The sequence below is a fragment of the Cnephaeus nilssonii genome (assembly GCF_951640355.1).
Source record: "Cnephaeus nilssonii genome assembly, chromosome: 5".
In the NCBI taxonomy this organism is placed as follows: Eukaryota; Metazoa; Chordata; class Mammalia; order Chiroptera; family Vespertilionidae; genus Cnephaeus; species Cnephaeus nilssonii.
Genome location: NC_137076.1, coordinates 21,552,242 through 21,577,775, shown reverse-complemented (window position 1 = coordinate 21,577,775; position 25,534 = coordinate 21,552,242). Strand labels below are relative to the sequence as shown.

The following is a 25,534-nucleotide window of genomic DNA, read 5'->3' as shown; positions in this document are numbered from 1 at the left end:
TGGTTCGGCTCAGTGGATAGGGTCAGCCTGCAGACTGAAGGGTCCCAGGTTCGATTCTGGTCAAGGGCACGGACCTCAGTTGCAGGCTCCTCCCTGGCCTGGGCCCTGGTTGGGGCTCCTGTAGGAGGCAACCAATCGATGTGTTTCTCTCACATCTTTCTTCTTTCTTTCTTTCTTTCTTTCTTTCTTTCTTTCTTTCTTCCTTCCTTCCTTCCTTCCTTCCTTCCTTTCTTTCTTTCTTTCTTTTTTTTCTCACTGTCTTTCCCTCTCTTTTCCACTCTCTAAAAATCAATGGAAAAATACCCTCAGGTGAGGATTAAAAAATAAATAAAATAAAGAAATGTTATAAAGTATTTAAGTGACAAATGGACATATCAGATTTGGTTAGTTCTTCACATTAATTTCACCCTTTTGTTTTTTAAATATATTTTATTGATTTTTTTTATAGAGAGGAAGGGAGAGGGATAGAGAGTTAGAAACACCGATGAGAAACATAGATCAGCTGCCTCCTGCACACCTCCTACTGGGGATGTGCCTGCAACCAAGGTACATGCCCTTGACTGGAATAGAACCTGGGACCCTTCAGTCTGCAGGCCGATGCTCTATGCACTGAGCCAAACCGATCGGGGCACCCATTTTGTTTATAACATTGCTACTAGAACATTTTAAATTACATTTGTGCTTTACATTACATATCTATAGGCCAGCACTGATTTAGACCATGCATTATTGCCCTGGCATTGATCTCCTCAGAGCATAGGGTAGGGAGTTGGATGGGATCTGGGGTGATTACAATTTCTGATTCCATCCCTACCAGCTCCTTATAAACCATGCACAAATCATAGTACCCTCTGAGCCTCAGTTTTCACATCTGCGAAATGGGGATTATATCAATATCTACATCAAAAAGTTTTGGGGATCTGGGGTGATTACAATTTCTGATTCCATCCCTACCAGCTCCTTATAAACCATGCACAAATCATAGTACCCTCTGAGCCTCAGTTTTCACATCTGCGAAATGGGGATTATATCAATATCTACATCAAAAAGTTTTGGGGAAAATGAAATAACACACCTGAAGCACTTAACACTGGGCTGGGCACACAGGTGGATGTCCAGGTAGCTGCTATAACTATAACTTGGACTATATTATTAGGTGGGTCCCTCCCCCCTCTTTAAATGGGGATGGTCCCTACCCAGCCTCTCTCTGAAAATTTTAAAGTAGTTGATATCAGCAGAATGGTTAGCTCTGGAGCCCACCACCCACAGTTCTTCTACAGGGTAAGAGAATCCCAGAAGGATTAAGGGCTCCAAGGCCGAGAGAAGGAGGAAGTCCAAGGTCATACAGCCTGCTGCAGGTGGGGCTGGATAAAACTTAAAACAATGCTGTGACTCTGTCCTTTAGGTCAATCAATTTGACCTCTCCAGTCCAGCAGACACCACAAGTCCAGCTCGAGCGGAGGTAAAGACTGAGGGGGAAAAAAAAAAAAAAGACTGAGTCCACGCTTTGAGGTTCAATTGACACACTCAAGATGGCAACGCCCTGAGCCCTACAGGACGACCAGCCGCCTTCAAGATGGCGGCGCACGCTCCAGCGCCGGTTCCGCTTCCGGTGGCTCCGCTTCCGGTGTTTCGGGCCCTGGAGCCGGGACACGCTTTGCGCGCAGGGAATAATCATGGCGGATGGCCCGGTGGCAGAAGTGCTGCTGCGGCGGCTGGAGGCGGTCGATGGCGGCCTGGACAGCGCGGAGCTGGCGGCCGAGCTGGGCGTGGAGCACCAGGCCGTGGTGGGCGCCGTGAAGAGCCTGCAGGCGCTGGGCGAGGTGAGCCGGGCCTCCACGCTTTGGCACCTGGAGTTCCCTTGCCAGGAGGACCCTGGTGCCTCCAGGCCAAACGCCCTCAGACCTAGTTAGGGGGTAACCCTAAGTGTTCAACTCCGGGTGCGCAGGCAGGGAGTCAGGAACGAATAAGGGCCGGGGCGCACCGACCTGCCTCTTGCAGAAAACGTCCTTTGAGGGGATAAGCAGCCTTGGGGCAGGGGTGCGGGGGGGGGGTTACTATGGTGGAGAAGGAAGACAGGATCGCTGCCTTCACGGAGACTGCGATCTCAAGGGGGAGGTACTCTCGGGACTAGAGTGCTGGAGAACCCAGAGACAACAGCTGGCCCAGCCTTGGGAGTCAGGGAGAGCATCCCAGAGGAAGTGACCGCACAGTTGGGTCTCTGCCTTGAGGAGGAAAGCCATGGCACCCAGAGGATCAGTTGGGGGGAGGGGGAGAGGGTGTGGGGTGAGAGAGACAGCAGAGCCAGAATTTGCAAGGTCAGGTAGGTCTCTCACAGGGTACTGGAGAGCCATAACAGGAGCTGGAGCTAGTCCCCAGTGTGTGTCGCCTTCATCACTCTTGGGAACGACTGGCGGGGGCAAGATCTAAGATGAGGGGATGAGGGCAGAGGCTGGCACATCCCCAAACCAGAGGGCCTGGTGTCTGGCTGTAGGGAGGCAGCTGGAATGAAGAGGTGTCTCGGGAGAGGCAAGGGGAGCACAAATGGAGCCCAGTCTTCTGATTTGGATAAGTGAAGGGTAATGGAGTCACAAGGGGAGGATGCTGAGGGGCCCATGGGCCACCCAGGAGGCTGGATCCATGAGGGGAGGACATAGAAGAGAGGTCTGGGCTGTTCATTCATCAAACTTACCTCCTGTGCCCCACTCTGGTCTCTACTTTATTTATCATTCAATCCTTGCCATGATCATAGGATGATGGTAGTGTTATTATCCCCATTTTGCAGATGTGACCACTCCTAAGTACTGAGCAATAACTTGAGCAGTGTCACTAGAAGAGACAGGCAAATCTGTATTTGAAATTAGGTGGTGTTAACATTTTAAAAAAACCATTGAAACCTGTAGAGAATTTTTGTGAATTTGAGCCAAACTGTCGCAGCGAAGCAGGGCCTCAACGAATTGAGATAATGCTCCGGAGAATGGCGGGTTATATCTGTACTTATACATTGTAATCAAATGAAAGGGATGTAGGTGGGTTACATGAAATCCATTGGGCATAGATTATAGGATAAAAAGTGAAATGATGTACATAGGCTTCTTTTAAGTAGATGTATACGGGATAGTTTAACAGAGTTAACAGTTGAGGATTAACTTGATAATAACAATGAGGGAATGTTCTGTGCCATTTGTTGTGCCCTGAGGAGTCCTAAAAAGGGAAGTTACTAGTTACCCAGACATTTCACAGATATGTTATCTTAGTAAAGATCTAAGTTGATCTTTGTCAGGGAAAATACTGGCCTAGGTCATGACTACCCACTATAATCTGTTTATACTTAAATATTTAATTTTCAGACCATCTTTTGTGGTTATTTTAGGTCTCTGAGTTTGCAAGATTGTCATCCAGGCCTCCCCTGAGCTTGTCAGGTTAGCATGTGGCCCCTTTCGTCCACAGTGGTCAGGCTGCAGAGTCCAAGGTTGTCAGTTCCAAGGAGGGATTGAAGCTATGTATGGTGTGTGGGGTGATAGTATCTTGACTGGTGTGAAACTGACAATCCTCTGACGTAGAGCCCACCACACCTTGCTCTCATGGATAAGAAAACTTGTTCAGGGAGGTTGAGCACCTTTCCAAGGTCAGAGCTGGGAATTAGAATAAAGGGGGAACTAGGAGGACCTGTGGGCCCCACCCAGCCTTGCCACTGTGTGACCTGAACCCCATCCTAATCACAGAGCTTTAAGTTCCCCTGTGTGATGTTGACCTCCAGGCCTTTCTCTGACACTTTAGGCATTGAGATGCAAATGTGAAGGCAAATCAGTTCATCTGAGTTCTTTAAAATCTTCCCCAAGTTAAAAAATACGTTTTTCTTTCCAGCTTCAAAAGTGACAGAATTTGTCTTCTGCCAGGACACCCTTAGTACTTTACCTCACCCTGGGAGGTATGAACAGTATTTATTGTTGTCCCTGTGTCATAGAAGGGAGACTGAGGCTCAGCAAGAGTTAAATCACTTGGCTGGGAAGTGGTGTAGCTGAGATGTGAAGCCAGCTTTAGGAGCTGTGCTTTGATCTTGGCTTCAGTGCTGCGGCAAGGGGGTGCCCAGCTCTGAACCTTGTCCCTACCTGTGCCTCCTTTCTCCTGCAGATCATCGAGGCTGAGCTACGCTCCACCAAGCACTGGGAGCTTACTGCAGAGGGCCAGGAGATTGACCGGGAGGGCAGCCATGAGGCCCGGGTGTTTCATAGTGTCCCTCCAGAGGGCCTGCCCCAGAGTGAGCTCATGGTAGGGTCCGGGGAGGGGATGGTAGGGCTTAGGGAGGTGATGGGGTGAAGGTGGCCCTTGTGTCCCCCTCACTGTAGCCTTGCTCCCTCAGCGACTGCCCAGTGGCAAGGTGGGCTTCAGCAAGGCCATGTCCAACAAGTGGATCCGTGTGGACAAGAGTGCTGCTGATGGGCCCCGGGTGTTCCGAGTGGTGAGTCCCTGTGGGCAGGCAGGTGGGCCTCTGGTCCTCACAGCCCTTCCTAACCATTGTCCCATCCTCGTGGCAGGTGGACAGCGTGGAGGATGAGGTGCAACGGCGGCTCCAGCTTGTCCGGGGTGGACAGGCTGAGAAGCTGGGTGAGAAAGAAAGGAGTGAACTCAAGAAGAGGAAACTGCTGACCGAAGTGTGAGTGGCTGCTACCTTCAGTCTCAGACCCATGTCACCTGTGTGGCCTGGAGTGGGAGAAGGGAAAGGAGAGCTGTTCTGGACACCCTGGGCCGAGGTTCTGTAAGTCCCTCCCAGCCCCTCTTCACACTGTGGTTGTGAAGCAGACAGGCCAGGTTCATGCCACCTAGGGCTATGGCACATGCTGTGCCTTCTGCCGAGAATGACCTTCCTGCTGATCTTCAAGGCACGTTCCAGCATCCAACTTCTGTTCATGTGTCACCTTATAGGGGCCACCTTTTCTGCCTGCGATTCCCACAAAAGCCACTCACCTAGTCTGTCTCATTTCCCCTGTTTATTTCTTTCACAGTTCTAAACCCTGCCTGAAATTAGTTGAATGCTGGGACCTGGACAGCTGGGTTCTCTGCTCTCCCAGGGCTGCCTCCCCTTTGAGTAGACACTGAATGGAGCTGGACTGCCCAATGCAAGTCCTGGCTCTGCCACTTTCTAACTCTGTGACCGTGGCCAAGTCACCTGATCTTTCTAGGACTCAAGTTTTTTCATCTGTAAAATGGCCCCTTTTCACAAGATTGTGAGGTGACTTCAATGGAACAGAGCTGGCATAGGATAACTTTATTAACCTAAACTTTACCTATTATTATCACTCCCAGCTGTATGCTTAGTGCATAGAATGGGCTCTGGCACACAGTGTGTTCCCAATAAGTGTTTGGTGAATGAATAAGTGAATGAACTCAGGACGTATGTGGGGGCCAAATAAAAGGATTTTTAGGTGACAGTAAATATCAGGAAGAAAATAAAGCAGAGTGACTTGGCGGGTTGTGTTGGGGTCAGCATCATATGGGAGATGAATGGAAGCTTCTTAGAACTTGACAGTGGTGTCATATCCCCTTCCCTCCTCTGGCCATAGGACCCTGAAGACCTACTGGGTGAGCAAAGGCAGTGCCTTCAGCACCAGCATCTCTAAGCAGGAAGCAGAGCTGAACCCAGAGATGATCTCCAAGTAGGGGCAGCCCCAGGGTCAGGGGTCAGTGGGGTGTAGGGGTGGGCAGTCCCCACCAGGCCCATGTACCCTGCATCCCCACCCACAGTGGCTCCTGGCGGGACCGGCCCTTCAAGTCCTACAATTTCTCAGCCCGTGGCGTCCTCCCAGACAGTGGCCACCTACACCCCTTGCTGAAAGTTCGCACCCAGTTCCGGCAGATCTTCCTGGAGATGGGGTGAGCAAGGGGCCAGAGGTGGGGCCGGGCCAGCCGCCTCAGGGCAGGGTAGTCAGGCCACATCTCCCGCCAGGTTCACCGAGATGCCGACCGACAACTTCATCGAGAGCTCCTTCTGGAACTTTGATGCACTCTTCCAGCCCCAGCAGCACCCAGCACGAGACCAGCATGACACCTTCTTCCTGAAAGGTGAATGGGCCCCGGGGTGCCATCAGAGGTGCTGGGCCTGGGTAGAGCCTTTTGGGGTGGTATACCATTTTACAAAATGAATTCCATCCTCCTCAGCATGGCCAGCAAGGCTTGTGTGTGCTAGTCATGCCAGCTTCTGTGGTCTCCTCCTCCCACTGGCCCTCTTGACCACCTCTGGGCATTTGCCTGTGCTGTGCCTTCTGCTGAGAACTGTTTTCTCCTGGACCTTTATGGTGGGCTCCAGCATCAAACGTCCATTCACATATCATCATCTCAGAGTCCATCCTGACGTGCGTTTGTCCCCGTGTTCTAAAAGTCCTTCACCTTAACCTTCAACCTTGGTTCCCATTCATTTCTTTTCCTCACAATTCTTAATACTATATGAAATGACTTCCACAAAGGTTGTTGTCTTCCCCATCAGGAGGAGGTTAAGAATTTACATATTCCCAAATCAAATGGTTACTGAGCTCCTCTGTGCCAAGGTCTCATAAACACCTGGGTCACAGCCGTGAATGGAATAGAAGTCCTTGCCCTGGTAATCTACATCGTGGTGGGGGAGACATGTATTAAATCCTGAGTAAGCTATAAGTTCAGTAATGCAAGATGGCAGTAAATGCAAAGGGAGGAAATGGCATGGGGAAGGAGCTGTCAATTTTTTAAAAAGTCTTTGCTGCCCTAGCCCAGTGGCTCAGTTGTTTAGAGTGATGTCCCATTACACCAAGGTTGCAGGTTCAATCCCTGGTCAGGGCACATCCATAAAGCAACCAATAAATGCATAAGAAAACAACAATGATGTTCCCCCCTTCCTGTCTCTGAAATCATTTTTTTTTTAAATCCTCACCTGAGGATATTTTCCCATTGATTTTAGAGAGAGTGGAAGAGAGAGGGAAAGACAGAGAGAAACATTGATGTGAGAGAAACACATTGATTGGTTGACTCTTGCACTCACCCTGACCAGGGCCTGGGCCGGGGAGGAGCCTGCCACTGAGGTATGTGCCCTTGACCGGAATTGAGCCCAGGACCCTTCAGTCCACAGACCAATGCTCTATCCACTGAGCCAAACCAGCTAGGGCTGAAATGAATTATTTTAAAAAATATATTTTATTGATTTTTTTACAGAGAGGAAGGGAGAGAGAGAGTCAGAAACATCGATGTGAGAGAAACATCAATCAGCTGCCTCCTGCACAGATGTGCCCGCAACCATGGTACATGCCCTTGACCGGAATCGAACCTGGGACCCTTCAGTCCACAGGCCGACGCTCTGTCCACTGAGCCAAACCGGTTTCGGCTGAAATGAATTTTTAAAAAATATATAGCTCTGGCTGATGTTTCTCAGTGGTTAGAGTGTTGACCGGTGCACCAAAGGGTTGCAGATTTGATCCCTGGTCATGGTCGGGGTCAGGCACAAGTGGGAGGCCGCCAATCAATGTGTCTATATCTCTCTCCCACCTGCCCCTCTTTAAAAATCAATAGAAACATTTCCTCAGGTGAGAATTCAATATAAATAAATACATATATATATACTAGAGGCCCGGTGCATGAATTTCGTGCAGGCGGGGGCGGGGGGGGGGGTGGGGGTTGTCCCTCAGCCTGGCCTGTGTCCTTGGGGGATGTCTAACTGGCCTAAACTGGCAATCAGACATCCCTCGCAATCCAGGATTCTGCATGCACCAGTGACCATACTTTTTATACAGGTGAAAGGCATCTTGCTGTTGTATGGGTAGCTGCATTTTTTTTTTTGCCCTGATTATAAAAAGTAGTACATAACATGATCCTTAAGTAATTGGCTTTGTCGCACAGTTATAAGTATCAGAATCAGGGCTGGCCACAAAATGTGCAAGCCAGAGTCCATGCATGTCATCGCTGCATCATCCTGTTTTTTCAGTGTTAGAGTAGCCTTGCCAGGTTTTAATTTTTAAATCTAAGAGACTTCCTCATATATAGGGTAGGGTCCCTAGGCCTGGCCAGCAATCAGGGTTGATCTGTGGGGCGATCGGCCTCCGGTCCATCGTCGTCCGTCCCCCACCCCCCCGCCCTGCTGGCACCCGCCTTGTGCCCCTGCTGGCTGACCCTGCCCCCCTGCCCCCACTGGTAGCCTCCCTATCGGGGGCAGACGCTCAACGCAGGAGCTGCTCCCCGCCCCCCCACCCCCACCCCCAGCTGGTGGTCAGTGTGCGTCATAGCAGCGACCAGTGGTTCTGCCATTTGGTTGATTTGCATATTAGGGTTTTATTATATAGGATGTCTTTGCTTAAGCAAAGACCAACCCAGGTGAGGGAGGGAATTATATCTGGAGAAGGGATGTTCCAGGCAGAGGGAATAGCCAGTACAAAGGCCCTGAGGTTCAAATGAGCCTGGTGTGCTTACAGCTGGGAGACTCTGTGACTAAAGGAAGTGATGAATTAGGAGTGTGTGGATGAGAACTGGGAGTTGATTGGGGACCACAGAGAGGACTTTGACTTTTTCTCCCATTGAAATGGGAACTGGAAGTTTCTGGGCAGAGATGGATGTGACTGGCTTAGGTGTTCCCAGATGCTCTCTGGCTGCAATGACAGGTGAGGGCGGAAGCTGCAACTGTCACTGTCTGTCCTCTGTGCAGTGGCTGTTTGAGAAATGCTTTTTGACTGACCCGACGATGCTCTGTCCTTCCCAGATCCAGCCGAGGCCCTGCAGCTCCCTATGGACTACGTCCATAGGGTCAAGCGGATCCACTCCCATGGTGGCTACAGCTCACAAGGGTGAGGCAGGACCAGGACTTTGGGGTGTTCGGGGAAAGGAAGTTGGGAGCCCGAGGGCATCAGTATGGACTTCGGATTTCCTCCTGAAGGTACAAGTACAATTGGAAGCTGGACGAGGCCCGGAAAAATCTGCTGCGTACACACACCACGGCAGCCAGTGCTCGTGCCCTCTACCGCCTGGCCCAAAAGGTGCAGCTGGGCCTGGGTAGCATGGGGACAGAGAGGGGACTGTCATACTGACCTTCTGACACATGACTTGACCTGCCTGTCATCTCCAGAAACCCTTCACACCAGCCAAGTACTTTTCCATCGACCGTGTGTTCCGGAATGAAACCCTGGATGCCACTCACCTGGCCGAGTTCCACCAGATCGAGGGTGTTGTGGCTGACCATGGCCTCACCTTGGGCCACCTCATGGGCGTCCTTCGGGAGTTTTTCACCAAGCTAGGTGAGCAGGCAGACCAGGGCAGGTGGCGGTGGTGGGGCCGCAGGAGGATGTCTGGGTCACCAGCCTTATCTTCCACCCAGGTATCACCCAGTTGCGCTTTAAGCCAGCCTACAACCCCTACACCGAACCCAGCATGGAGGTGTTCAGCTACCACCAAGGTCAAGTGGGACCCGCTGCTGTGGCAGGGAGGGAGGTCTGAGGCTTCCCCCTCTTAGCCCCGGTCCCCTCACTGCCAAGCCCACATCTTGCCTCCCAAGCTCCCTGCCAAGCCCAACATCACCCACATGAGTTGCTCATCCTTCTCCTGCCCTCACAGGCTTGAAGAAGTGGGTGGAGGTCGGGAACTCTGGGCTCTTCCGGCCCGAAATGCTGCTGCCCATGGGGCTCCCCGAGAATGTGTCAGTCATTGCCTGGGGCCTCTCCTTGGAGCGGTGAGTGCCCAACCCACTTAGCACGCATTTGGCTGCTTTGTTTAGGGGACTTGCCAGGCGTGGAGTCCTGTAGATCTTCAGCACCATCCATTCGTTCATTGACAAACTTTAGTGAGCACCTGCTGTGTGCTCTGTTCTGTGCACACACCCCTGCTTCTGTGAAGTTAAGTTCCTAGTGAAGTGAGAAGAATGACAAGTAAATTTAATAAATAATGCCTAGAGTGTGCCTGCAGGAAGGGCTAAGGAGAGGAGGTTGTCAGGGAAGGGCTCACAGAGGAGGTGGCAGCTAGCAGACTGGTGGTGGATGACATGGGAGGATATCTGGGGAGGGGCGTTCCAGGCAGAGGGAATTGCCAGTGCAAAGGCCATGAGGCTGAAGTGTGCCTGCTGTGTTTGGAGGGAGAAAGTGAGGGGTAGAGAAGTGGGTGATAGGGCAGATTGTGCAGGGCCTTATGGGCTATGGGAGGACTTGGGGCTTCCATTCTGAGGAAGGTGGGAGCCCTCAGAGAAGTTCTGATCAGAGAACAGGACCTGACCTAGTGTTAAAGCATGTCCCCTCTTTCCCTCAAGCCCAACGATGATCAAATACAACATCAACAATATCCGTGAGCTGGTAGGCCACAAGGTGAACCTGCAGATGGTGTATGACAGCCCCTTATGCCGCCTGGATGTCGAACGAGGGTCCCCACAGACACAGGAGACAACATGACATGGGCCGCCCTGGACAGGCCACCCTCCTGAGCCCCTGCTGCCCAGCCCTTCTTTCCCTGGCCAGTGGACCCCTTTGTATTTATGAGGCCTCTGTGAGGCTATCTCCCTGTTCCTGGTATCTCCTCTTCCCCACCCGCCCCAGGGTTCCAGGGGCAGGGGAGCAGGTAACCCATTTGTTCTGATGGGTGGGCCCTAGGGAGCCCTGCAGGTGGCTGCTGGCTAATAAAGTGGGCAGTTACCTTCATCCGGTGCCTTTCCTTAGGAGTGCTGGGGTCCTGTTGGCTCTCCCCAGCTCAGGGTGTGGCTTGATGGGAGGAAACTTGGGTGCTAGTGTGAGGGGTGTTGGATTGGGGGCCATGGATCCTCAGGGCCTCCTGGTCAGCTTCAGCCAGTCCTCCCTGGAAAAGATGAGCGCTTTCAAACACTGATCAGTTACTGGTGCCAGGCCCTCTTCTAGGTGAAAGAAACAGACCCCTTACCCCTTGGGACAGACATTTGGGAGGGCAAGCAAGCTAAGCTTTTAAAAGCTGCCCCACCCCCACTTACTTTTTTCCCCAAAAAAATATAAAAAGATTTACTACAAATATAAAATATTTTATAACAATAGAAGGTAGCTGGAAATCCTACATGGTAACATAGACAATATGATCCACAACGCCAGGGGGAGGAGGCAAGAGAGAATGTGGCAGAGGCTATCGGTTTAGACTAAGCCTTTCAATGGACTGGATCTGCTGCTTCAGCTGGGAGCCTTCTTTCGTGGTGACAGAACAGGTGATGACAGGCCTGAGACCCCCCCCGCAGGCCCGCCCCAGTGCCTGCTTGGGGCGCACAAGCACGTAGGGCACATTCTTCACACAGCAGTGGGAGGTGCAAGATGATCTCCAGGGGCTGTGCGTCTGCAGCCATGACAATGAACTCGGATACCTCTGTTAAGGGTTTTGGTGGCCTCATTGGCTCCTTTTCGAAGCTGCTTGTAGTTACATGACTGCTGGATGAGGTCCAATAGTTGTTTGGTGATGGGGCATCTGCGAGAGGGTAGGCCTTCGGATTTACATTGGCCTCAGCTGCGGTTCCGCGGTCTCGCCTCTCAAGACGCGCTGCCTACGTACTGCTCCCCTCTCCCCCCTTACTTTTTTTTTTTTTTTTTTTAAGAATAGTTTATTGACTTTCAGAAAGAGAAACATCGATCCAAGAATGCAACATCCATCAGCACACCCCTACTGGGGATTGAGCATGCAACCTGGGCATGTGCCATTGACCAGGAATTAACCTGGCAACTTCCTGGTGCATGGGCCAATGTCCAGCCAACTGATCCACATTGGTCAGGGCTTAAAGACTTTTTTTAGACCAATTTTAGGTTCATAGCAAAATGGAGTGGAAGGTACAGAGATTTCCCATGTACCTCCTTCCCCCACAACCTACACAGCCTCCCTCACTATCAATACCCCCACTAGAGCGGTGCTTTTGTTACAACTGATGAACCTACATTGACACATCATGTGAATGAACAATGGTGTGTTCGTGTTGTACATTGTATAGGTGTGGACAAATGGATGATGACATGTATCCATCCTTATGGTATTTTTACTGTCCTGAAAGTTGTCTGCTCCCCACCTGTTCATCCCTCCAGCACTGCCCTCCCCCCCACACACACACAAAAACACCCTGCTTCTTTTAAATTCTCATAAGAATGTCAAATGAGCCTAAAATAGATGAATAGGATACAGCTTTGTGAGCCCATTGATGAGTGTTTGAGATCTCACACTTCAGCTTCATCTGTGTTTCTATAGAAAAATTTAAAAGCAAATCCCAGCTGCCATGTTGCTCACCCCATGTCTTGTGCACTTTTGAAAACGTGGACAAGCCCTGGCCAGGTAATTCCGTTGGTTAGTGTCTTCCCAATCCACCAAGGTTGCACGTTCCATCTTTGGTCAGGATCAACCAATGAATGCGTAAGTAAGTGGAGCAACAAGCCCATGTCTCTCTCCCCCTTCCTCTCTAAAATCAATTAATAAAAAAAGGTGTGGACAGTTTCTTGGGTGATCACAAGCCCACTGGCACACCCAGTGAAATGGACAAGTCAGCTGGGGCCATGGACATCACTGGTCCCAGGGCCCCGTGGGTACCAATCTCCCAAGGGCTCCTCAATCAAATCTTTTTCTCTATTTCAAATAATTTAGTCATACAGAAAAGTATAACTCATGCAATAAATCCATACTTCCTACGTGCCAGCACTGTTCATGAGCCTTGGCAGTAGGCAAGTGGACTCAGGCCCCTGCCCTCGGGAGCTGACATGGGGGGAGGGTGCGCTGGAGACATGGTAAGTAAGGCATAATAACACCCAGGGGTCACGCACCCCAGCCCTGCTTTAGTCAAATCTGAACACCTGCTGAGGTTATTACCGACTCCTGAATTCCATGTTTGTCTTTCTCATATATTTAAACAATTTTTACTACATGTATATATTACATTCCAAGTCATGGCTTATTTTTGCATGTTTTTGAAAGTCATACAAATGATGGGTGCACCATAAAAATCCTCCTGCATCTTGTGAGTTGCTTTTGAGTTCCGAGTGTTTGTGTTTGTGTGTGCATGCTTAACAGCAAGCCTTTGAGATTTTTCTCAGTAGATAGTCCTTCAGTTTTAAAATCTAATGGTGTAGGAAGATGTATTCTGTTTAACTTGTAGCTTTACCACAAAATATTGTTAGCTATTGTTTATTAAACTCTTGGTATGTTCCAGAAGTTTTATCCCTGAAACCCCTACAATAGCCAGATATTTTAGACTGTATCACCTTGGTGGTAGATGAAGGTGGGATTTGAGAGTGAGTAGCAGTTTTATGGTCATCATCATGGTAAGAGACAGAACCCAGATTCGAATCCATGTTTTCCAGAATGTAGGTGTCATATGAGTGCCCTCGCCCGGCCAGCGTGGCTCAGTGGTTGAGCTTCGACCTATGAACCAGGAGGTCACGGTTGGACTCCCGGTCAGGGCACACGCCGCGTTGTGGGCTTGATGCCCAGTGTGGGGCGTGCAGGAGGCAGACAATCAGTGATTCTCATCATTGATGTTTCTATCTCTCCTCCCTTCCTCTCTGAAATCAATAAAAACATATATTTTTAAAAAGATGTGTGCTCAGTGTGTGTGGCTCAGGACAGAGCCTCCCGGGGGAGGGCTGAGCAACATGGAGGAATTCCCACTGCCTCACGTGGACGCGGTCCCAGGTGTCCCAGGGAGGCCGCACCTCCTTCCCAATCAATTGGCACAAAATCCCAACCCTTCACCTTGCCCCCCAACTCCTTCCTCTGCCCAACCACAGCCCCCCAACCCCGATTCCTCCCCAACAGGCCGTGGGGCTGTTCTTCACACTGAGCGTGCTCCCCCTCAGGGCTGTGCGTACACCTATCCAGATCTTTTGCCCACTTTTCCTTTGGGTTTGTCTTATTATTGAAAGAGTTCTTTGTAGATGCCAGTACACGTTCTTAGATTTACATATTGCAAATATTTTCTCCCAGGCTGTGGCTCCTCAGTGCCAACAATAATATTGTTACTACTAAGGCATTATTGTTATTACTATTACTATTAAATGACGGATTCATGCACCGGTGGGTTCCCTCAGCCCGGCCTGTGCCCTCTTGCCATCCGGGACCCCGGGGGATGTCGCAGTGCCCCAGCGGCAGGCAGCCGGGGAGGATTCCAAGCCGGCGCCCCGTTGCTCCCGCTCATCCCCGCCCCACTAAGCCTGCAGCCTTCGCCGCCTTCGCCGCCTTCGCCGCCTTCGCCGCCTTCGCCTTCGGTAGTGCTGCTGCGCCAGCCCTGAGCCCAGCTTCTGGCTGAGCAGCTCCCCCTGTGGGAGCGCGCTAACCACCAGGGGGCAGCTCCCCCGTTGAGCATCTGCCCCCTGGTGGTCAGTGGGCGTCATAGCAACTGGTCGTTCAGGTCATTCTGGATGACGGGTCTGAAGGGTCGTTTAGGTTTTTATATATTTATAGATAGATAGATAGATAGATAGATAGATAGATAGATAGATAGATAGATATGGGTCCAACTCTAAGGGCCAGGCCCACCCTGCTTTCAAGGAGCTTCTGGTTCTGGAGCTCACAGGTAAGTGGTTCAAGGTGGTAACTGAATGAACTTTTTTATTAGAGGCGACAAGTCAAAATCAGGGAACAACAAAGGTCAGAATTTGTTATTGAACAGCCCTGGTCTGGCCCCTGTGGCTCGGTTGGTTGGAGCGTCCTCGCTTTTACCAAGGGTTCCATTCCGGGTCAGGGCACATACCCAGGTTGCAGGTTCCAGAGGCAACCCATGGATATCTCTCTTTCTCTGTGTGTGTGTCTCTCTCTCAGATCAATAAAATATAATTTAAAAAAAATTTTATTGAAAAGATCCTTCGACCCACGTTGGATCCGGAACCTCAAAAGCACGCATGCGCGCGCAGAGACCACCTCCCCACAAGCTTTCCGCAGAGCCTGCTGCGCGCGCAGCCCCAAGAGGGCCCAACGGTCATTAACGGTCGACCCGCCCCGTTGCGCGCGCACGTTCCCAGAAGACTTGAGGCCAGGAGAGCGCGCCCCCGCAGGTCCGCGGGCCGGCGCGTGCGCAGAGGGCGCGTGCGAGAGGGCGGGAAAAGACAAGATGGAACGACAGGGAGTACGCGACGCTTGTTTTCTTCGCGCGGGCGGCGGGAGGACGGGCAGGGGACGGCGGCGATCTCGGGCTTCCGCGCGGACCTTCGCCCGGCAACAGGGGGGGTCACCCTCGCCCGGGCGCCCGATTTCCTGACTGACTGACGGGGCCTGACTGATAGACGAACGGTGTGACTGACGCTCTGAACGGGGCCTGAAGGACAGACTTCCACGCATGGCGCGTGGCAGAAGCAGTTTAGAGAGTGGCTCAGACGCCCATGTGCCGCACCCGTTTTTTCCTTCTTTTCTCCTCCCTCTTCTCCTTCCTCGAAGGACTCGACTCAACGCAAATACCAGTTAGGAGCGCAGGCACCCCAGAGCCTCTGCCCTCACCCCGGCCCCTCCAGTGTCCCCGCCTCTGTCCTCCGGGCACAGTTTTCCCCCACCTCACGGTGCCTGCCCTGGCTCGGCTGCGGGTCCCCACTAAGTCACAAGGAGGAGCCCAGGGCCAAAGGGGCGGGAGGAGGGGATCTGACCACTTGCCGCCTTCCCTCCTTCGGCCTCTCAAGCGCTGACTGTGCTCACAGGTGGACATGCCCCACGCAGAATGCAAGGACCAGGAGCCACCGCCGCTGGGGGAGAGCACGGAGCAGCAGCAGGGCGAGGAGAGCCACGAAAAGGAAGCTGGTTGGGGGCCGGCTAGGTGAGGAAGCCCTGGCCCAACGGGTCCAAACAGTCCCCTGGGCCTCCTTCGCCCATTTCTTTCCCAAGACCCTACCAGTGTGTGCTCCTGGCGCCTTTGTTCCTCGTGCTAGTTGAGCATCTCTCATGGGCCTGGCGTGTGCTAAGTGCTGGGGACACAGCAGTGACCTGACACTCTCTAGAGGGGGAGACAGATTGTAAACTCAGGAATATATGGTCGTCATTGGAAAAAACAGGGAGAAAATGACAGGTGGCTTGTTTACATCAGGAGAGGGTCAGGGAAGGCTTCCTGGAGGAGGTGATGAGTGAGCTGTGGGGAGAGAAGCCGTAGCTGCAAGGCTGGGGAGGAGGCCACCTAGATTTTCTTCTATCTCCTAGGAGTCTTATAGTTTTGTTTTTACATTTAGATCTATGATCCATTAAAACAACTTTTATCTTCACCTGAGGATATTTTTTAAAATTGGTTTTTAAAGAGAGAGGAAGGGAGAAACATCATGTGAGAAAGAAACACCAATCAGTTGCCTCCTGTATGCACCCCAACCAGGGATCGAACCTAAAACCTTTTGGTGTACAGGACACACTCCAACTAACTCAGCCACCCAGCCAGGACTATGATCCATTTTGAGTTAATTTTTGTGAAAGGTATAAGTTCTATGGTTAGCCTCAGTTTTTTGCATGTTGCTGGCTTTCAGTTGTCCCAGCACCATTTATTGAAGACTCTCCTTTATCCATTGAATTTTCTTTGCTTCTTTGCAAGAATCATTTTACTATATATGTGTGAGTCTATTTCTGGGCTCTCTATTCTGTTCCATTGATCTATAGCCTATTCTTTGACCAGTACCACACCATCTGGATCACTATAACTTTATGGTAAATCTTTAAGTTGGGTAGTGTCAGTCCTCTGACTTTGTTCTTCAATATTGTGTTAGCTATTCTGAGTCTATTGTCAAGCTGACTTTCTAAAAGCGAGATAGTCCTGGCTGGTGTGGCTCAGTTGGTTGGAATGTCATCCTGTACACCAAAAGGTTTCAGGTTCGATTCCTGGTCAGAGCACATGCCTAGGTTGTAGGTTTGATCCCCATTCAGGGTGTAGATAGGAGGCAATTGATCAATGTTTCTCTCTCTGTCTCATCTTTCCCCTCTCTCTAAAATCAATAAGCATGTCCTCAGCTGAGGATTAAAAAATAATCTATATAATAAAAGGCTAATATGCAAATTGACCAAATGGCAGACCGACTGGTCTCTATGACATGCACTGACCACCAGGGGGCAGATGCTCAAATCAGGAGTTGTCCCCTGGTGATCAGTGTGCTCCCACAGGGGGATTGACGCTCAGGCAGAAGCTGGGCTCATAGCTGGTGAGCACAGCGGTAGTGGCAGGAGCCTCTCCTGCCTCTGCAGCAGCGCTAAGGACCCTTGGGGGATGTTTGCCTGTCGGGCCTAAGCCAGCAGGCGGCCATCCTCTGAGGGGTCCTGGACTGCAAGAGGGCACAGGCCAGGCTGAGGGAACCCCCCCAGTGCACGATGTGGTGCACCGGGCCTCTAGTAGTAATAATAAAAGAGAGAAAGACAATTTAAAAAAGAAAGAAAGAATGTGATTTCAACTGGTGGCAAGTGCTGTGAAGAAACAAAGCAGAATAAAAAGAGCCCTGGCCAGTGTGGTTCAGTGGTTGGAACATTGCCCACCCATGGAGGAGTTGAGGTTCAATTCCAGTCAAGGGCACGTACCTGTGTTGCAGGTTCAATCCCTGGCCTTGGTCGGGGCGTGTGTGGGAGGCAACTGATGGATGTGTCTCACTTGCATCGATCTTCCTCTTCCTCCCTCCCATTCTCTAAAAATCAATGGAAAAAATATCCTCAGGTGACGATGAACAAAACAAAAAAAGAAAAAGAAACAAAGCAGAGTAAGGAGTGACTAAAGTGACAGGGAGTTAAGAGTAGTTGGAGAAGATCTATAAGGAGGTCACATGAGAAGGAGCCATCCAGGAGACATCTGGGGGGCCCAAACATGCTGGCAGAGTACGAAGTCCCTGATGTAGGAATAAGCTGGGTGTGCTCATAAAGCAGTGAGGAGGCCAGAGTGTCAGGCATTGTGATCGACAGGGATACCTGGGTTCCACCGGACAGATGCTCTTATACTCTTCCATTGCTTCCAACTGACAGGAAGACATTGAACAAGTAAGTACTGACTGACATGAACAGATTGGGGTGCTGGAAAAACACCCTTGAATGGGGAACCAGGGACAGCAACCTTGAAAAAGCAATGCTGAATCATAAGGTGAGGATGAGTGGGTGCTCAGTGGGCATGGGGATGAAAGGAGTTGAGAGAAGAGTTTATGCAAAGCCTCTGCACATGGTAGCCAAAGACAGCCAGTATGCCTGAGTGGGGGTTATGAGTGCCAGAGGAGGGCTGGAGGGTTCAGCAAGGGCCAGGTCACAGGGCATTTTGTCAGCTATGGACTTTAGCCTCACGACTCTTTTGGTAACAGCTTTATTGAGATAGAATTCAGATACCATACAATTTACCTACTTAAAATGTACAATTCAGTTGTGTTTAGTATATTCACAGAGCTGTGCATCTATCACCACAGTTAACTTTCCAATATTTTCATTGCCCTGAAAAGAAACCTTGTACCCATTAATCATCATCTCCCAGTCCCTGCATCCTCCCTAGCCCCTGGCAACACTACTCTATTTTCTGACTCTGGATTTGTTTCTGCTGGACATTTCATTTCAATGAAATCATACAGGTATATGGTTCTTTGTGACTGGCTTCTTTCATTGAGCTCAATGTCTTCAGGGTTCATCCACATTATAATATGTGTCAGAACTTCGTTCCTTTATATAGCTGAATAATATTCCATATTGTGGATCTACCACATTTTATTTATTCATTTGTCAGTTGATGGACATTTGGGTTGTTTCCACTTTTTGGTTCTTGTAAGTAATGCTACTATGAACATCCATGTACAAGTTTTGGTGTGGACATATGTTTTCACTTCTCTTGGGTAGATACCTGGAAGGGGAATTGCTGGGTCAGAGAAGAAACATGCTCAGGTTCTTGTTATAAAAAGACACTGGCTGCTTTGTGGGAAATGGGTTGGAGGAGGCATGAGTGGATGTGGAGAGATCAGGTGGCAGGCTCCTACTAAATTGGCCATAGTAGGAGTCTTTGTACCAATTATCAAACACTGTAAATCAGGGTTTCTTCTCCCCTCCACCCACCCAGAGAGCCAGTTGCTAAATGCTTACCAGCACACCACTGGCTCCCCACTTTCTGGCATGGAGTGGTTTCCATTAGGTGGTGGTTTCACAGCAGAGGCAAAAGCACGGGTTCCATTTTGCCCTTGTTGAATTTGAGGTAGCCAGGGACATGCACATGAATGTGTCCAGATACATTTGGGCTTTCTAACCCACAACTCAGGAGGGCCGGGAGCTGGAGATGGTGCTGTGGGACTCACTGTTTCAGTGGCTGTGGGGTGAATTAACTCATCGCCTGGGGAGAAAGTGAGAGGAGGCCAGGCTCAGGAAAGGGCCCTGAGGACTCTAGGCCTAAAGCCAACTTTCCCCTACCTCCCAGATTCCTCTGTTGTAAAGCAGGCTACAGAGTGGGGTGGTTTCCAGGTGTGTGTTGTCACGTGGAGACCAGAAAAAAAGAAGAAAATGACTGAAGTCGTTTGTTTTATTGCATCTTCCTGCAAATAACATGTTTAGACCCTATCTGAGTGGTGAAGAGACACAGATAATTGCAAATCATTATGAAACTTCAAGGAGTTCCACAAGAGCTTTGGGCCTAAAAACAGATGGATTAGAACCAGTGCAAGAGCCAGTTAATAGATCCAGCAGCAGACACTCAGCAACATGATTAAAATGTGAACACGTTTCAGGAGAGAAAAGCAGGGGATGAGGAACGGACTCAGCAGCTTCCATTCAGACCTTACTTCTTCCTGGCTATACTTCAGCAAAACCTGGCTTTGCCTAAGCGCCAGAGATTCTGCTGTGTTCCTACTTGAATATTTGATTAGGTTACCTCTCCTCCCGGGACTGCCGCCTGTGGTGGTCATAAGTGGCTGGCGGATTTGTTTACTTGTATATCTGTCACAGGCCATGGAGGGAGCACCCCACCAGCAGGCGGCTCTGGCTCACAGGCCTGCCAATCACAGCTTTACCTGGAGGGAACAGATGGTCTCTTCTCTCAGACCCATTTCCTCTGCAGTACCGGGCCCCCTGCCAGCATGGGCCCTGTTCAGAACTTTGTACTAATCCTCCCAGTCGAATTAGGGACTCCTCAGAAGCACAGACCATAATAGATGAGTGTGGCAATGTGTTCACAGCCCCCACTCTGATCCCCCACCGCCAGACCTGCTGTGTTGGGCCCACTTCCATTCCCTGGCCTCCATCCAGGGTTCGGCAACAGAAGCAGGCCCGGAACAGGGAAAGCCAGTGGAGAGGACACCACACATTTTGTTTATTAAAGTTAATTGGTGAATGCAGGCCCAGGGAAGCCTCTGATTTATTAGCATTCTAATTAATATGCAGCTGTTGAGTATCAAGAAAAATGAAATGGAAAGGAGTAAATCCCCAAAGGAGAAGTTGAAAAAAATCAAGAGGCTTTCTGCAGACATCTGATGCAGACTTTTGTCCCACAATGAAATTTAAATGAGCTGAATTCAAGAGATTTCTCACCATTTGCATAGTGCCACAAAGACAGATTCCAGCTTCAACACTGGAGCCTGAGAAAGGAGTGACTTTGAACCTTTAGCAGCTCAAACAGGTTGTGAGCAATTACGCAAAAAGAGGCACCTGGTTTTATTATTGATTTTAATGTCAGGATTCTTACAATGCTGAGTCAACAAGGCAACCATGGGTGCAAGAAGGCTTTCCAGCAGGAATATTACTCCAGGCTTTGTTCATTCATTTTGGTATTCAGCAATCCCTTTTCCTCAGCCTGCACAGCCTCCTGGAGAGAACCTCTGAATTAACTGGGAGTGTTGTGATCTGTAGGTGCTGTGTGGGTGCACTAGCAGAAGCTCTGAGTGTTACCTCCTGACGTTGCAGAAAGGGAAAGTCATTTTGAGTAAAGGCTGATGGGTTTGGTGAAATTGTGGAAAGTTCAAATTGCTGGGAGTGGAGGGTAGAAAGAGTCAGGCTGTAAAGAGAGGCCCAGGGTCCTGGAAGGCCTTGGTGCTGTGTTAGGGAATTTAGACTTGATCCTGTGGCTGGTGGGGGTTCTCTAGATTGATTTGAGGGAGGTTAATGAGGTGGAAATGAGAGGGTTTCATGACAGGGATGTGAGAATGATGGTTTGGTATAGCTGATGGGAGGAATGACCAGAGCACAGACAGGATACCCAGTGGCCCTGAGGACTCCCCTAAGGCTGGAGAGCAGGACTCTGTAGTGACCTTGTTTATTGGGTTATGATTTTCTCAGTGTGGCTCAGGTTCCTGAGTGTGAGAAAAGAGACTGGGCTTGGCTGGCCCAGCGTGGCTCAATGGTTGAGCATCGACCTATGAACTAGGAAGTCAGTTAGATTCCTGGTCAGGGCACATGCCCAGGTTGTGGGCTCGATCCCCAGTAGGGGGCGTACAGGAGGCAGCCAATCACTGATTCTCTCTCATCATTGATGTTTCTATCTCTCTCTCCCTCTCCCTTCCTCTCTGAAATCAATAAAAATATTTTTAACATATATTTTATTGATTTTTTTACAGAGAGGAAGGGAGAAGGATAGAGAGCCAGAAATAACGATGAGAGAGAAACATCAATCAGCTGCCTCCTGCACACCCCCTACCGGGGATGTGCCTGCAACCAAGGTACATGCCCTTGACGGGAATCGAACCTGGGACCCTTGAGTCTGCAGGCTGACGCTCTATCCACTGAGCCAGGGCAATAAAAATATTTTTAAAGAGAGAGAGAGAGAAAAAAAAAACAGCGGTTGGTTGTAGAGAGCCAGGGTGGGGTTTTGGCAGGTGGGTGTGGCACGGAATAGAAGGGAAGAGGGGCTAAGACCACCAGCCAGAGAGTGAAGCGATTGAGCCCTGGGTTTAGAACAGAAGGGTAGTTAGTGTTTGAGATCTTAGCGAAGTTAAAGCCAGGTGTTGGAGCCCATGACCCCAGCTCCATCACCATTGTGCAAAGCATGGCTGTCCTTTTAGAAGCATTCTGTGTTCTCCACGTGCATCCAGATATTACAAAAGTCTGAATGTTAAAATGTCATTGTGTCACAGGTCTGAACTCGTGTCCTTCTGCCTCACCTCCCCTTAACAAAGAAGAGTAATTGCATGCTCGAGGTTGTAAATTGCTTAGCAAACAAGACAAGAATGCTCACAGAGCCTTTAGTTGGTCTGTTGCTTTCTAGCTGATGTAAATGTTTGCTGTAGAAATATCAGCATTCCCATCTTAAAATGCATTGGACACAGCGTCTTGTCTTGGAGGCTGATGAACTTGCATGCTTTGTGGGAATCCAAAGGAGGGAGGAATAGGTCTGACAGAAGGTGTCCTTCATTCATTCAGCAAACAGTGGAGGACTTACTATGTGCTGGATGCTAGGAATGCAAAGATAAATGGGACCCATCTCTCTGGGGAGATAGGGCTATGAGTAGTGACAAGCTAACATAGTGATAGGTACGGGGATCCTGGACAGCTTCTGAAAGAAGGCAGTGGTCTAGTCTAGTTAGGTCTCATGGGTTGAGTCAGAGAGCAGGGGCAAAGACACAGAGGCAAGAAGCAATCTAGCAAGGAATGCATGAGGACCAGGACACAGTTGGATCCGTGGGCCTCGATTTCACTGTACTTCTCTTCTCAGCCAAAAGGCAGAGCTCAGGCTGTCAGGAATAAGGCAAGAAAAGTAGTTTTATGAAGAAAGCATCAGAAAATCAAGATGTAGCCCTAGCTGGTTTGGCTCAGTGGATAGAGCATCGGCCTGCGGACTGAAGCGTCCCGGGTTCAATTTTGGCCAAGGGCATGAGCCCGGGTTGTGGGCTCAATCCCCAGTAGGGGACGTGCAAGAGGCAGCCAATCAATGAGTCTCATCATTGATGTTTCTCTCTCTCTACCTCCCCCTTCCTCTCTGAAATCAATAAAAATATTTTTTTAAAAAAATCAAGATGTATTTTTCCAAGTAAGCAGTGACTGGCTTCCAGTCAGGGCAGACTTTATAGTTGTGTGTGTGAACTGGCATGTTCAGGAATCCTGTGGTGGCTGGTACCTCCAAGTCGCAGAATTGGGAAGACCTCAAAAGATAAAAGAGAAACTGAGGACCCAGGAGGAAGCAGGACATGGGCTGTGAGTTGGGCCAGCTGGGTGCCACACCCAGCTCTGCCACAGACTAGCTGTTAATCCTGAGAAAGTGACCAGGTTGAGCCTGTGTCCTCAGTTATGAGGTAAAGATGATGAGCAAAAAAAGAAAAGAAAAAAAAAAAGATGATGAGCAGACAGACCCCAAAGCAGTGACAAGGTGCCTGGCAGATAGAAAGTGAAATAAAGCTTGCCTTATACATTTCACCTTTTTAAAAAAAAGATTTTTAAAAAATATATTTTATTGACTTTTTACAGAGAGGAAAGGAGAGGGATAGAGAGAAACATCGATGAGAGAGAAACATCGATTTAGCTGCCTCCTGCACACCCCCTACTGGGGATGTGCCCGCAACCAAGGTACATGCCCTTGACCGGAATCGAACCTGGGACCCTTGAGTCTGCAGGCCAGCGCTCTGTCCACTGAGCCAAACCGGTTAGGGCTTAAAAAAAGATTTTAAAATTATTTTTAGAAAGAGAGGAAGGGGAAGGAGACAAAAAGAGAAACATCGATGTGAGAACAAAACATAGATCTGCTGCCTCTCAGCTACCTCCTATACACCCCCCTACCAGAGATGGAGCCTGCAAACCAGGTGTGAGCCCTGACAGGGAAACAGAACGAGAAACCTTTCAGTTCATGGGAGGACCCCCAACCAACTGAGCCACACTGGCCAGGGCTTAAACACTTTATCTTAATTTAAAACATTAATAAGTCTGCTGACCAGATTGCAACTTTTTTCCCCATACACCTCATTAATAATGCATTACCTGCAATTTCCAATTTTGTTTTTAAAGAAGAGTGGCCCGGCCAGTTTTGTTCAGTGGTTGAGCGTTGACCTATGAACCAAGAGGTCAAGGTTTGAATCCCTGTCAGGGCGCAGGCCTGGGTTGGAGGCTCGATCCCTAGTGGGTGGTGTGCAGGAGGTGGCTAATCAATGGTTCTCTCTCATCACTGATGTTTCTGTCTCTCTCTCCCTCTCCTTTCTGAAATCAATAAAATATATATTTTTAAAAGAAGAATGAAAACTTACAAGCTATGACAAAGTGATCTGTACACAGAGTCCTAGATTTAAAAAATTATTTATTTTAAATATATTTTTATAGCTTTCAGAGAGGAAGGGAGAGGTAGAGAGGGATAGTAATATCAATGATGAGAAAGAATCATTGATCCGCTGCCTCTTGCATGCCTCATACTAGGGATCGGACCCACAACCCAGGCAAATGCCCTGATCAAGAATTGAACCTTGGCCTCCTGGTTCATAGGTCAATGCTCAACCACTGAGCCACATTGGCCAGACCCTTCTAGATTTTTATGATCTTTGTTCCAATCTATAGTCTCCCCATACCTGATTTAATATTTTTTTAAAAATTAGACTCACCTTTATTCATTCAATTTAGCTTTATTAAGACAGCCATCACTTTTTTACCATTTTACTGACTAACATGATATTTAATTGAATTTGTTTACTATAGTCATGTGTACAGTGTCGGGACAAACATAACTTTTTTGTGCATTTAACATAATTATGTTAAAATCTTTTAACATAATTCTTGACTGGCTGCCTCATCTAGTGGGAGCAGAGTCCTGCAGTACACTAGACCCCAGGTGGACTGCAGACTGCATACATCACCCAAAAGATATAGAAAGGGATACAGCAGGTTGGTGACAGGAAGGTCCATCTAAGAAAGCATCTATACTATTTATAAATAGAATTATTGATGCTCATTTCAAAACAGCAAGTTGATGTTATAAAATGACTGTGTGTTTTGGGGGCAGGCAGATTTTCTTGTTCTGGAAATTTGGGCAGGCTTTGTGTGTGCCTTCGGGTCTGTTTTCTTAGTTATAAAAATAGGGATGTCATCCCTGCCTCTCAGGGCAGGAGTGGTGCATGAAATAACCAAGCGTCACTCACGGGAGATACACAACACTGTTTCTTCTCCCACCATGGAGCTAATTCATGTCAGCCACTCTGGGGAGAATTTGGGGCTGACCTCGGTTTCCTATACTTTCAGAAGTCAGGTTTCTAGCCCTTCTATCGCCACCTCCAGTGCCAATCGCCAGCTGATGATGCTGGAAGGAAAGTCAGGACCCTACTTTTCCTCTCTGGACTCGAGCATTGAGATCCTGAAGAAGAGGGCCCAGGAGCTGATTGAAAACATCAATGAGAGCAGGCAGAAGGACCATGCACTCATGACCAACTTCAGGGACAGCCTCAAGATCAAGGTGACAAGATTTCTCTACACACTGCAAAACCCCAGTGGGTGGGGCAGGGAAAGCCCTTATGTAAAGGGTGAAGGGTAGGGCTGAGCATCTGTTACGTTCACAGCAAGGTGCCAGGCAATTTGCATTTGGTACCCCATTTTACCCTTCCAACAGCCCTGCAAAGAATGGACCCATTTTATAGATGGGAAAAGTAAGGTTTAGAAATAATTTTTCAGAATGAGAGACCAAGGTCTAGCTGCACCCACAGCCCAGCCACTTTATTACACACCAGGACTAATGGCTATTGGGAGTAGAGGACTG

General features: G+C 49.4%; 2 protein-coding genes across 5 annotated transcripts in view; both read left to right on the top strand.

Annotated features, from left to right (window-relative positions):
* Window positions 1–1,560: 1,560 nt before the first annotated feature.
* Window positions 1,561–10,634, top strand: FARSA (phenylalanyl-tRNA synthetase subunit alpha). The gene is made up of 13 exons (XM_079771109.1): window positions 1,561–1,823; window positions 4,135–4,272; window positions 4,364–4,462; window positions 4,539–4,657; window positions 5,565–5,657; window positions 5,746–5,874; window positions 5,948–6,063; window positions 8,717–8,801; window positions 8,891–8,990; window positions 9,080–9,248; window positions 9,329–9,406; window positions 9,565–9,679; window positions 10,250–10,634. Exons 1-13 carry the CDS (start codon window positions 1,677–1,679, stop codon window positions 10,386–10,388), a joined length of 1,527 nt encoding a protein of 508 aa, XP_079627235.1. The 5' UTR covers window positions 1,561–1,676; the 3' UTR covers window positions 10,389–10,634.
* A 4,375-nt stretch (window positions 10,635–15,009) lies between these two features.
* SYCE2 (synaptonemal complex central element protein 2) overlaps window positions 15,010–25,534 on the top strand; it is a 13,982-nt gene continuing 3,457 nt past the window's right edge. Inside the window, exons 1-3 of one of the 4 annotated variants that reach the window (XM_079771117.1) lie at window positions 15,010–15,043; window positions 15,606–15,721; window positions 25,060–25,234. In XM_079771117.1, the coding sequence (XP_079627243.1) occupies window positions 15,029–15,043; window positions 15,606–15,721; window positions 25,060–25,234 (306 nt within the window). In that variant the 5' untranslated portion in view covers window positions 15,010–15,028. Of the gene's footprint in view, window positions 15,044–15,605; window positions 15,722–24,468; window positions 25,235–25,534 lie in introns of those variants that run through there. The other 3 variants (XM_079771116.1, XM_079771115.1, XM_079771114.1) reach the window with 3 other exon arrangements.